The 12,633-nt window shown below is 40.4% G+C and overlaps 1 protein-coding gene across 1 annotated transcript in view; it reads right to left on the bottom strand.

Moving 5' to 3' along the window:
• Window positions 1-12,633, bottom strand: part of tafa5l (TAFA chemokine like family member 5, like) — a 99,154-nt gene that overhangs the window by 37,371 nt on the left and 49,150 nt on the right. The window contains exon 4 of the mRNA XM_036579360.1: window positions 763-890. Coding sequence (XP_036435253.1) covers window positions 763-890 — 128 coding nt within the window. The remainder of the gene's footprint in view (window positions 1-762; window positions 891-12,633) is intronic.

The following is a 12,633-nucleotide window of genomic DNA, read 5'->3' as shown; positions in this document are numbered from 1 at the left end:
ATACACAAATGTGAATGCAGTTAAATATATACGCACAGTAAAAACAGATGTTTGCAGAAGTTTCGACGATGTGTTGGTGACTTTCTAAGTGAAAATAAGTTAAAACATCCTCCTCTACAGAAAACACACTTCTGCACATTGTAATGGGCAATTACTGCTTATTTGCTGGAATGAACACATACACACACACACTTTCTAAACCGCTTATCCTTCTGGGTCGCGGAGGGGTGATGGAGCCTATCCGAGCGGTCATTGGACAGAAGGCAGGATACACCCTGGACAGGTTGCCAGCCCATTACAGGGCAGACACACAGAGAAATACAGTCACACACACACTGACACCTAGGGGCAGTTTAGCATATCCAATCAGCCTGACTGCATGTCTTTGGACTGTGGGAGGAAACCCACCCATACACAGGTTGAACAAGCAAACTCCACACAGGCAGGACCCTGGTTACCTGACCGGGGAATCGAACCCAGGCCCTTCTTGCTGTGAGACGACAGCGCTACCCACTGGCTTATGTAAGTTATTTAATATATTTTTTGTCATATTTAAGCCACACGTGCCATATGTAAGTCTGTTCCCTGCATAAAATGTGTACTTATTTTTACTTAGAAAGTCAACAAAACATGTATTTTGACCGAGAATGTTCACTTTTATGTATGGCTGTATCATCATATTGCTTACCCCTATTTCCACATTTATCTAGCACAATCAACTGTGAAAAAAGTGCACTTTTCCTACAGTAGTGAGTGTCTTACCGTGACCGTTTTTATTCGTCCGCCTCCCTTGGTGCAGGTCCAGCCGGAGTGGTTCAACAGCAGCCCACAGATTTCTCCCTCTGAACATGGGGTCATCTCACACCACTGCCTGCTTTTAACTATCCGTGCTGCAGAAACAAACGCACACACAGATAAAGAGTCAAGTCAGCTCCTTGTTCTTGACTTTGACTGAATGACACGGCAAGTCATGTGTGCTGTGCATCCAGTGTGGAGTCTGTGCTCAAACGAAACACTGTAGAGGCATCGATTGAAAACAAGCCATGGTATCAATATACATTTAACCCACACTTTCATCAGTTCACCCAGCAAGCATCTCCCTTTTCTTAAAACTGAATTCTAGTCATGCTCCGTCTGAATGGTTTCTTTTTGTTTGCCACCAACCGATCCCCACCAGAATTCACGCCTCAGTCCTAACCTCAGTTCCTTCCTGTCCCTAAACACCAATGTTGTGCTGCCTAAGACAGTTGCATCAAAGCGGCCAGCCCACACAGTCTTGCTCCTGGCTCTCTCCTTTCAGCAGGACTGTACTCGGCTCCAGAAAAGCTTGACTCCAGGCAGCTCTGCTCCAGTTCAGTGGCGGTTCGCAGGGTGGTCAGGTCAGAACGAATGCTAGAGAACTGCAGGATGGAATAAAACTGATGGGTTGCAAGATGCCGCTCATGGACCTTTGAGACTAATTCTGCTTTACTTTTACAGACCTAAAAACACTGCTCTTAAACCAAGCTGTTCCAAAGCACAGATGCACTGCCCATATAAAAGTCTGGGTCTTCTTTTGAAATTTTCCAAGTATATTCTTAAAAATAAACTTGCCAAAAAGGGCTCTTTGGAGTGACGCCTTAGAACAGGGGTGTCAAACGCAGCCACTAAAAGGTCCATATTAAAAAATCTCAAGAAATCTGTGGGCCAGAATATTAACAGAAAATTTAAATAATTTTGCGGGCCAAATAGGATTCTGCCATGAGCCTGGCTTGGTCCGTGGGCCTTGTGTTTGACACATGGGCCTTAGAAGAACCACTCTTGCTTCTACAAAGAACTTTCAATGGATGGTTCTTAAACCCTACTGAACCTGGATGGCCTCAAATGTGTTTAAATCTGCTGCCAGAGGAGTCACACTACATGCATGTCCATATTGGCCACTGTGAAATGTGTTAGCACAGTCTATCACTGTATAAAAGATGCACAAGGCTTCCTATATTGTTTAATGTGCTGAGATTTCTTGGAAGCTCATTTAAAGTGCAGTTTGGATCAGTAAGCACTTACACATTTGTTTATTTATTAAAACCACCTCCTTGTATCTACTCTCATTGTCCATTTTATCAGCTCCACTTACTATATAGGTGCACTTTGTAGTTCTACAGTTACAGACTGTAGTCCATCTGTATCTCTGTGTACTTTGTTAGCTCTCTTTTACCCTGTTCCTCAGTGGTCAGGACCCCCACAGGACCACCACAGAGCAGGTATTATTTGGATGGTGGCTCATTCTCAGCACTGCAGTAACACTGACGTGGTGGTGGTGGCGTGTTAGTGTGTGTGGCAATGGTACGAGTGGATCAGAGACAGCAGTATTTTTTATAAAAAACATGCTTATTTATAAAAAAAAGTCTGAACAGCAAGTTTATCTTCAATCTCATCTACATTCATGATCAACAATCAAACACTTTCATCTCACTAATAAATTAACAAATCATCCTCAAGCTATGCAGATTTTCAAAAAAATGTCTATAGACTGTCAGGCTGGATTTCGTATGCAGTTAAAAAAAGCTTGTTTACAACCTGGCTATTGATCTCAGGTAAGTCCTTTCATGCATGACCGCCACGACTACCAGGGTGATCTCGCTGTCACTGCCACTTTAGCCTTCTGTTCATCAAAGTAAGTGAGGAAGCCAGAATGGTGAAACGAAGATGCATGTCTTTAAACGAAGGCAGAGCAGAGCCATCTGAGCCAATACAGCAGGAGCAGTCCAAGCCCAGCAGACTCATGGGAAAGACGAGCTATCAGACGCAGCTAGCATTGAACAAACAAGCTTTTCTCACAGGAGCACTATTCAAAAAGGCACATAAAAAGTGGGCTAGAAATGAAAACAAAGCAGATTAAAGCAAAGCAAAGCAATCTGAGCCTTACCTATCCTTAACTGAACCCCAATATCATACAATACAAAGGCTAAGTTCTGAGAGGTGAAAACGATGGCAGCAATGTGGATGAGTCTCTTTTTTTAGCCAAGTGCTCTTGCATGTGTGATAAATTTGCTTTGGTGAAATTGGTTCTTATGTAAATGAACAATGCAGAATACAAACAGTAAACAGATAAATATCAGTGAAAAAGTACACAGCTACAATATCACAACAAATCCCAAAATAGACAATAGAGATGTCATTCGATATGATTGGAGCAGGGGCTCATGTGTAAAGATTTTTATTAAGAAACAGATTAATGGATGCTGCTTTATGTTAAAGCATAATACCAATAAGTGCAAATGAGACATGACTGTGTGCAGCGCAATATGAGGAAGATATACACGTATGTAGAGTCCTGTATGAAAGAAGAGTCCAAAAAGGTGTTTTTCACACCTGATCCTTTACAGCCCATGTGTCAAACACAAGGCCCGCGGGCCAGATCAGCCCACGGACATGATCCTATCTGGCCCGCAAAGGTATTTTAATTTTCTATTAATATTACCCTTCACAACGCACTGCACTACAGTTTCACAATGCGCTGCACTACAGTCCCCAGCGTGCACTGCAATGTAATGATCTGACTCTCCTGCCCCAACAACAGTCTAGGGGGACAGCGGTTACACCTCTACACAATTCTACATAATTCCACACCAGTCATATCAAAAAACACACTAACTGCATTTCAGCCGCAGTTTAACCAATATAAACATCTAATGTCAGCTCAGCAGCTCAGAAGCAAAGAAAAGATGCCAGAGGTCTAGTTCAAGCAAATGGGCAGGTTTATACATTTTGACTATTTCACATATTCATGTAATATTTCAAGGTTTACTACAAATGTCTGTATTTTACTGCTGAGGTTCTTGTGTAATTTGAATAAACAATGGCCAGTTCGGGTTGCAGCACAACATTAATCAAAAATGAAATAAAAACAGTTTTTTTCTGGCCCACAGATTTGTTGAGATTTTTAATATAGCCCCTTTAGTGGTTGAGTCTGACACCCCTGCTTTACAGTAAAACAATCACTGTTTTCCTTTACTCTTAAAAGAGATGGTTCTTCAATGGTTCTTTAGTGAGGAAAATGGTTCTATACAGAACCATAAACATTTGCATGAATAAAGGGTACTTTGCATGATGAAAATGTTCTTTATATTGTTGGAGAATGTGTCGTAGATGGTTCTATCTAGAACCTTTTTGAAAAGGGTTCTATATAGCACCAAAAAGGATTCTTCTATTCTTACAAGCTTGTATCGTAACAGTGGCAGAACCCTTTTTGCTGCTATATAGAACCCTTCTTTAAAAAGGTTCTATATAGAACCATCTACAACACATTCTCCAACAATCTGAAGGACCTTTTCATGATGCAAAATACCCTTTAATCATGTAAATGGTTCTTTGAGTGTTTATGATTCTGTATAGAACCATTTTCCTTACTAAATAACCCTTGAAAAACCGTCTTTTTAAAGAATGTACAAACACACTCTACAGTTAACTGTGCATTGATGGAGTGAATATGATGTCAGCTTGAGAGGGTTGTAAGGCTCCGGTCCCAGAAGCCATAGACCTGCACTGTAAGTGTTTTTCCTCACTACAACACACCTGATTCAACTCATCAGCTCATTATCAAGCTCTTTATGAGCTGAATCAGGTGTTAGAGAGCATGGGAACATCTTTGAGACTGGAACCAAGAACCCTTGATGTAGACAAAGGGTGTTTGAAGGAGAACTGCCTTTTTTGGTGGTTGAATTAGGGCTTAAAGGCCCAGTATACAATTCTGGAGAACAGCCGTTAATATTTGAACTCAACAGAAAAACAAATCCCCCCTCCCATCAGTGCTCCTTCAGAAGCTCCGCCCACCAAATTAATGGATGCGCATTGCCATGGTGAACAACACTAGGATAGCAAAATTTTAGATCTTCATAAAACCCATCGCAAACGTTGTGAAAAACGACACAGCAAGTTATACAACTAGCATTAGCCAGGCTGTGGGTTAGTAAACTGTTGCTACAATTGCTGCTGCTATCACAAACATTAGCAAACAGGACAAAACACTACCGACCTATTGGTTCTGTGAAACAGCAAAAATGGGTTAATGTTACCCACCAGTCAAGCAGAAACAGAACAGCCTCCTCATCCATTTTTTATGCCTTTCAACTCTAGGTGAGGCTGAAGTCACCTTCTTTCTCATCAGCTTCTTGTTCAAATTTTCCCGTTCCACCTTAAATGGTGAGGCAGTTACATTCCGGCACCTCAGCTTCTTGTTCGAATGGTGCAGCAGTCACATTCAAGCACCGTAGACGCCAGAATGGAACTGCTGCATGATTTAAGGTGGAATGGTAAAATGTGAATAGGAAGCCAACTTCAGCATCATGAACTTTTAGAGGTCCCTCCACTGTTGAAACACCTCACCAATGTTAACACGGCTCTTCGTCTTTGCCTAATCTAAGCAACGAGTTCACACTGTCCACGTTTCACTTTTTGTTCTGCGATGTAATTTGTAGGGTTTGAGTAATTGATTGTACAGCATAACAGATCTGTGTCATTTCCCCAAAGTTCCCACAGTTACACCACAGGAAAAATTCAATAACAATAACAATACATTGTGTCTATTAGCAGGTTTTGTTATCGCATAAGTGTGAGGTAGATTGGAACAAAACGGTTATTACTGAGGGAGCTTCAGGTCCAGCCAAGTACAGAAGACCATTTACTCCAAAGTCATTACTGTTAGACTGTAAAAAAACGCTTTAAAGTATTACTGTCACACTGTTAACATTACACACACTATAAATTCATACTGGATTAAAATCACTCCACAATTATTACTGTCAGACTGTAAAAACTACCCACGCTGCAGATTCATACTGGATTAAAATCACTCCACAATTATTACTGTCAGGCTTTATTAACTACCCACACTGCAGATTCATACTGGATTAAAAATCACTCCACAATTATTACTGTCAGACTGTAAAAACTACACACACTGCAGATTCACACTGGGTTAAAAACACTCCACAATTATTACCGTCAGACTGTAAAACTACACACACTGCAGATTCACACTGGATTAAAATCACTCCACAATTATTACTGTCAGGCTTTATTAACTACCCACACTGCAGATTCATACTGGATTAAAATCGCTCCACAATTATTACTGTCAGACTGTAAAAACTACACACACTGCAGATTCACACTGGATTAAAATCGCTCCACAATTATTACTGTCAGACTGTAAAACTACACACACTGCAGATTCATACTGGATTAAAATCACTCCACAATTATTACCGTCAGACTGTAAAACTACACACACTGCAGATTCATACTGGATTAAAATCACTCCACAATTATTACCGTCAGACTGTAAAACTACACACACTGCAGATTCACACTGGATTAAAATCACTCCACAATTATTACTGTCAGACTGTAAAACTACACACACTGCAGATTCATACTGGATTAAAATTGCTCCACAATTATTACTGTCAGACTGTAAAACTACACACTGCAGATTCATACTGGATTAAAATTGCTCCACAATTATTACTGTCAGACTGTAAAACTACACACACTGCAGATTCATACTGGATTAAAATTGCTCCACAATTACTACTGTCAGACTGTAAAAACTACACACACTGCAGATTCATACTGGATTAAAATCACTCCACAATTATTACTGTCCCTCCATAAATACTACACATACTGTAGATTCATACTGGATTAAAATAATCCCAGAAGGATTACTGTCAGACTGCAATGGATACACCCAGTGCAGCTTCATACTAAATTAACATCACACATCTCATTGGTTATCATTTAAATCACAGTATATCCCCAGATAAAAACTAATCCAGTTTGAATAGGGCTTCAGATTAGTGGAGTTACTGGCCAAAGCCCTGGATAGTCCTCAGACTCTCAGCTGAATCATGTGATTGCAAGAGACTGTTGAAGACTTGTTGGAGATGTGTGGGGTTCACAAAGTAAGACGGGTTTCTGAAAGAAAACTGCCATTAGATATGTATTTTAATACTTTATTTTTGCACAAAGCTAGGCTTATGGGATCCGTTTTAGGGAAACTGTCCCTACGGCACAGATTAAGCCCAGTCTTAGGGGAAACTATACAGCGGATGGGTATTCTCCACTGAAAATCACTTTTAGTGTAATTTGTGCCTAGGGAAGGCAGACAGCTGCCTCGCTGACTCATTTACACTGAGCACAAAGAAATAGAGTGAGAGAGAGGGAGATGGGAGGCCGTAGCCCTCCAACCTTAATCTCCTGCAAGCTAACCTTCATAAGCGCACGCGGCATTTCTGCTGAGCTGCAGCTGCACCGGCCATCCTGAACACAGCAGCGCCGGGAAATCCAGGGCCAAATAAAGACAGATGGTACTGTCTCTGCAATTTCAGACAGTTAACATGAGCTTCCCTGGACACCAGCCTGCACTACACAGCGCACTCCTTCTCTCCGTACCTGCATCTTAAAACAAGACACACAGTATGCGTGACTGAATAGAGACAACTATCTTCAATCTCCTGCACGCTTTAGATACAGTTTAGCTGCAGAATTATTCTACAGAACAGAACAGCTTACATTATTCTAAATGTAGGCCTACAATACATTGCTGCGTTGTGGCTGCCTGCCACAGTAGCTTTGTGTAGCGTACATGGTTTGTAGAGTTATTCTGTGATTTATTTGTGCCAGTTTAGAAACATATTTTGGTAACAACTTGCATGAAACCAATACACTGCATTTTTATACCTTGAGTTATATGATATTTAAATATTCATCTGCATTCAAGCACAAATTTAGGCTCATGCCTCATAGTGTCGTTCACATTTCTTGTAAGTCTACAATTTTCTAAAATAGTTTTTCCTAATATACAGTGGCCCAAAAGTATTTGGACATTTGTGCAATACTTAAAGTTCATTGTGGTAGAAAACAAAACATCATACCAAGTTATTTGTTTATTTTTTTTAAACAAACCATTCAAAGAGCAGCAGAAGATTCTTTCAAAAGAAAGCTAATGTGGATAAGAAGGATAGTCTGAAATAATAATAATAATAATAATAATAATAATAATAATAATAATAATAAATATTCAACATACCTAATTAGCCCATTCTACTGGGGATATAGAAGTTATACGTAAATATTTACTAGCAATTGAGCACACATTTCTAAAACCACAGTATGATGTCTATTGCCTAATATGTGTGATGAACACTCGAAGAACCCTTTATTTGACTAAAATAAAGGGTATCATTAAAGCGTTCTTCAGATTGATGGAGGAGTGTTTTATATGGTTCTAAATAGAACCATCTACAGCACATTCTCCATCAATCTGAAGGATGATTTAGCAAAGCAAGGAACCCTTTAATCATGCAAAGGGTTCGTTGAGTGTTCATGGTTCTACACAGAACCATTTTCTTTACTAAAGAACCCTTGAGGAACCATAATTTTTAAAAGTGTCGACACCTGCTCGTCCAATGTTTCTCCTGAAATTAAGGGTTAATAGAGAGCTTATGTACTTTGCTGCAGTAACAGCCTCTACTCCTCAGGGAAGGCTTTACACTAGAGGTTGGAACTTTGCTGTGAGGATTCGATGGCAGACACAAGTGCATTATTGAGGTCAGGTACGCCACAGACTGTAAATGGAGCTCCATCACTCCAGAGAATGCAGCTCCACTGGTCCACAGCCCAATGCTAGGGGCTTTATAACCCCTCTTTTTGTGGCATTCAATTGGTCAATGTTTTTCTAAGCTGAATGTGTTCAATCTATCTATCTATGAGTTGAGCTGCAAATATTTAATCAATCTAATTATCCCATTCTACTGAAGATGCCTCGAACAGGTTTTGTGACCAAAATATATCTCCATCTAGGCCACCCGGGGAGCGGAGATCAGTGGTTTGAAGCATATGCTGGGCGGAGTGGATATTTCTGGATTCTTCGGGCCTAATTTACTTAAGCATCTAGAACACACAGAACTGTTTGGCTGCAGGAGAGACACTAAATGCTGGTTAAAGGACCTTTGCCCAGCCCATCTTTGGTCTCAGCTGTGAATAGCACTGCTATCTGTCTTAACAACATTCTATTAATACTGTACTTAAAGTCACATTTATAGTCCTTATGAACGGCACTTCACATGTCAGACATTTCTGACCTAAGACATGTCAAATGATGGACTATGTGCTAGCCTTGTCAACCTTGGCTATGCTTCAACCCCTAATCATGTCACCAAAACTGCAGGGTGTCTACATTTTAACATGCACCTAAGGCTCTGATCAATCACGTTGCTGGTGAGGTTGATGTTCATGCTGCTGCAGGATCAGCCAGTTTAGCGTGCATGTAGCCTCCTAGGGAGCCATGAGCCTCCGGCACAAACACAGGCATTGTTAAACCCTTAAAATCCCAGCTTATTACATACTAGGGCTTATTATTCAGTAACTAGGGACTTTAATGCAAACTGGCGGAGCTATTATTAGGTAATAGAAGTGTGTATTAATACTTTGGGCCTGCAAGTGGGTTTAAGGGGTTAACTTGCTCGAAAATGGAAAGAACGTTCATTTTTAAAAAGGTCACAGTCTTTATTTTTCTGGTATTTCATTTTTTCCAAAGTCCACTTTTCCCAAAGTTATATTTATGTGGTTTTATGTACCAAAGACAGTGACAATTCATTTTTACATGATTATTTTTAAACCCCTTTTTATTCGTAGAATCCAACAGGCAGTTCTTGTTACTGTGCTTTTAAGACTAGTAAATGTAAATATAGTCCGACTGACTGCTCTGTATTGACCCTCATTCAAACAGCAGTCAAGGGTAGAGTGTTTAGGACATGCTGAAAAGTTTGTACCAAAGGAGTGTTGGAAATAATAAACTTCAGCTGCCCCTTTTAAAAGTGTGGATTCTTTGATAGGCTGCAATGATCCATTTGCTTTCTGACAGCCAGGAACACCACAATGTTTATTCGTTTTCCCCTTAACTTCCGCTCTATTAACTTTTCTACAGACTGTCTGCAGTAACAACACTCCACGCCACTGGACCCCCACAGGACCACCATAGAGCAATGCTGTAAGCTGAATGGGTAGTTGAATGTGACATCACAATAATAATGAATTTAAAATGGTTTGATTTGCTTAATTTTCATACATGGGCGGTATGGACTGGGGAATAAATGATACGTTTTGAGACTTTAACAATGTTAACATAGTACAAGGCAAGGAAATATTCCATTAAGGAATCTCTTAAGTGGTCACTGTACAGTCGTATGCAAAAGTTACATGTTTTTTTTTTTTTGCCTGTTTTGTTGATGTTCTAAAATCAGCAAATCACAAATAAAATACAACAGATTGCTACCTGTTTTGAGTGAAGCTTTACTTAGCCCGATACTTTCTCTATGCAGGAAAGGCAAACAGACTCCAAACATGCACAGGGATTCAAGAATAACACAGCAAGAACAGCAAAAGGCTCAAAAGCTTCAGAGAGGAAAGCAGGACACCCACTGATACGCAACTGGAGCATTAGCTGTTCACGAGTAACACGGATAAAATCTCTGGAGGTCTCAGAAGGATCTGAGTCATCACCGTGCCCACGCCGCCCTGCTCATCGCTTCCTTTCTGCACGGCGCATGCTTAAATCCACCTCTGCTTATTTCACACGCACAGCACCTGAACCATCCCCCCCTCCTGCACACCACCGCCATGCCCTCTGACTCACTCGTGTTGGAGGCGAATCAGGACCCCCCAGAGGCTAGACTCCACCCCACCACCTACACCCCCCCACCTCCTGAGACACCCCGGCCTGCCATCTGTCCCTTGGCACCATCTGCCACACTAAACCCTTACCTAAAAAGATTCAGAGAACGGGGAAAAATCAGACGGATGAACGGACAGGAACAAACAGGTGGACAGACAGACAGACACATGGCAGATAGAGTGAGTTTTCCACATAGTGTCGCCCTGCATTTTTGTACATTTTCAGAAAGAAATCTCCAGATTTCTCGAGGTCTACAAAAGCGGTATGTTTCTTTTTTACTGAAACTATTTTGATTAAGTGATTAGAGCCCATGATTTTATTAGTATTAGCAAAATTTAAGAGAACCAATGACAAACGAAGAAAAATAAGATAATAAACGGAAATCAGAACTTTAAAGAGTTCAGGGTTAGCTCCACCCCCACTGCTACACGACTGTGAGTTCGTGCTGTTTATTTGACTTTAATAACTATGACCATTGCGAAGTCATATTTCACAGTTCCTAGTTGACAGCTGACAATCACATCAATCTAAACCAAGGGTGTCAAACTCAACCACTAAAAGGGACATATTAAAAACATTATTAGCAAATCTGTGGGCCACCTGTGTTTATTTTTACTTAACATTTTGCCATGACCCGAATGGGCCGTTGTTTATTCAAAATATGCCAAAACTACAACAGCAAAATAGACACTCAATACTTATTTAATAATAATTCTAAATTAACTTCTAATTAAATTCTAAATTATTTCAGGTAGTTTTTTTTTCTTGAACTAGACAGCAGGCATCTTTTCTTTTTGTGTAACTGCTGGCAAATAGACTGTAGTTGGGAATTGGCTCAGAACACACACTATGTTGCAGTTCATGCTGTGGACTGTAGTGCATGTCAGGGTGAAACGGGCTAATAAGAATAGAAAATTAAAATAATTTTGCAGGCCGAATAAGACTTTGTCACAGGCCTGACTTGGCCCCCGTGTTTGACACATGGGATCTAAGCAATAATATTAGTCATTTTTAACTAAAACTATTGCGTAAAGTTAAAAAAAATATATATATCCACATATATTATGATGTTATCTGAATTTTGAGCCCCTTAAAATCAGCCACAAAATTGTAAAATCACTCAGGCCCTATTAGTTACTGAGGTAAGGTAAGTTACTGACAGTAAGTGGACACAATGATTAAAAACTCTAGCAGCACTGCTGTGTCTGATCCACTGAGACCAGTGCAACACACACTAACACACCACCAGTGTCACTGCAGTGCTGAGAATGATCCACCACCCAAATAATATGCTTTGTGTTGGTCCTGTGGGGGTCCTGACCACTGAAGAACAGGGTGAAAGGGGATTAACAAAGTATGCAGAGAAACAGATGGACTACAGTCTGTAATTGTAGAACTACAAAGTGTAATCAAAGTGGAGCTGATAAACTAGACAATGAGTGTAAATACAAGGTACTTAATGAAGTGGCCGGTTGGTCTTTATATGACCCATGTCCTGACATAGTATTAAAACAAACCTCTGTGTGTGTGTGTGTGTGTGTGTGTGTAAAAAAGAAGACTGTGTGAGCAACAAGCTTTAATGGCCTTCCCCTAATGGAGCATGAAGACAGCAGTGAAAGCCAATAAAAATCAATTTCCCCCTGCTGTAATTATACTAGTGTCTTAGTTAATTAAGCTGGTCTTGGCGTTACAAAGAGCTGCTAACGTCCTTAGTGAGGAGCTAAAAGGACCAGTATTATCGAAGCAGTGCGCTTGTCTGACCGAGCACAGGCCCTGACCACGTGATCGGAGAGTGAGAGAGAGAGAGAGAGAGACAGACCCAGACAGAGAAAAGTTCAGACCATTTAAATTCTTTATCAAATGCAGACACTTTAAATTATGTTTTGTTGGTCTGATGGCTGAAAATACCATTTTTC

Source organism: Colossoma macropomum, unplaced genomic scaffold, assembly GCF_904425465.1.
Source record: "Colossoma macropomum unplaced genomic scaffold, Colossoma_macropomum, whole genome shotgun sequence".
Taxonomy (NCBI): domain Eukaryota; kingdom Metazoa; phylum Chordata; class Actinopteri; order Characiformes; family Serrasalmidae; genus Colossoma; species Colossoma macropomum.
Note: the sequence above shows the minus strand (reverse complement) of the source record. Positions and strands in the feature narration are given on the sequence as shown.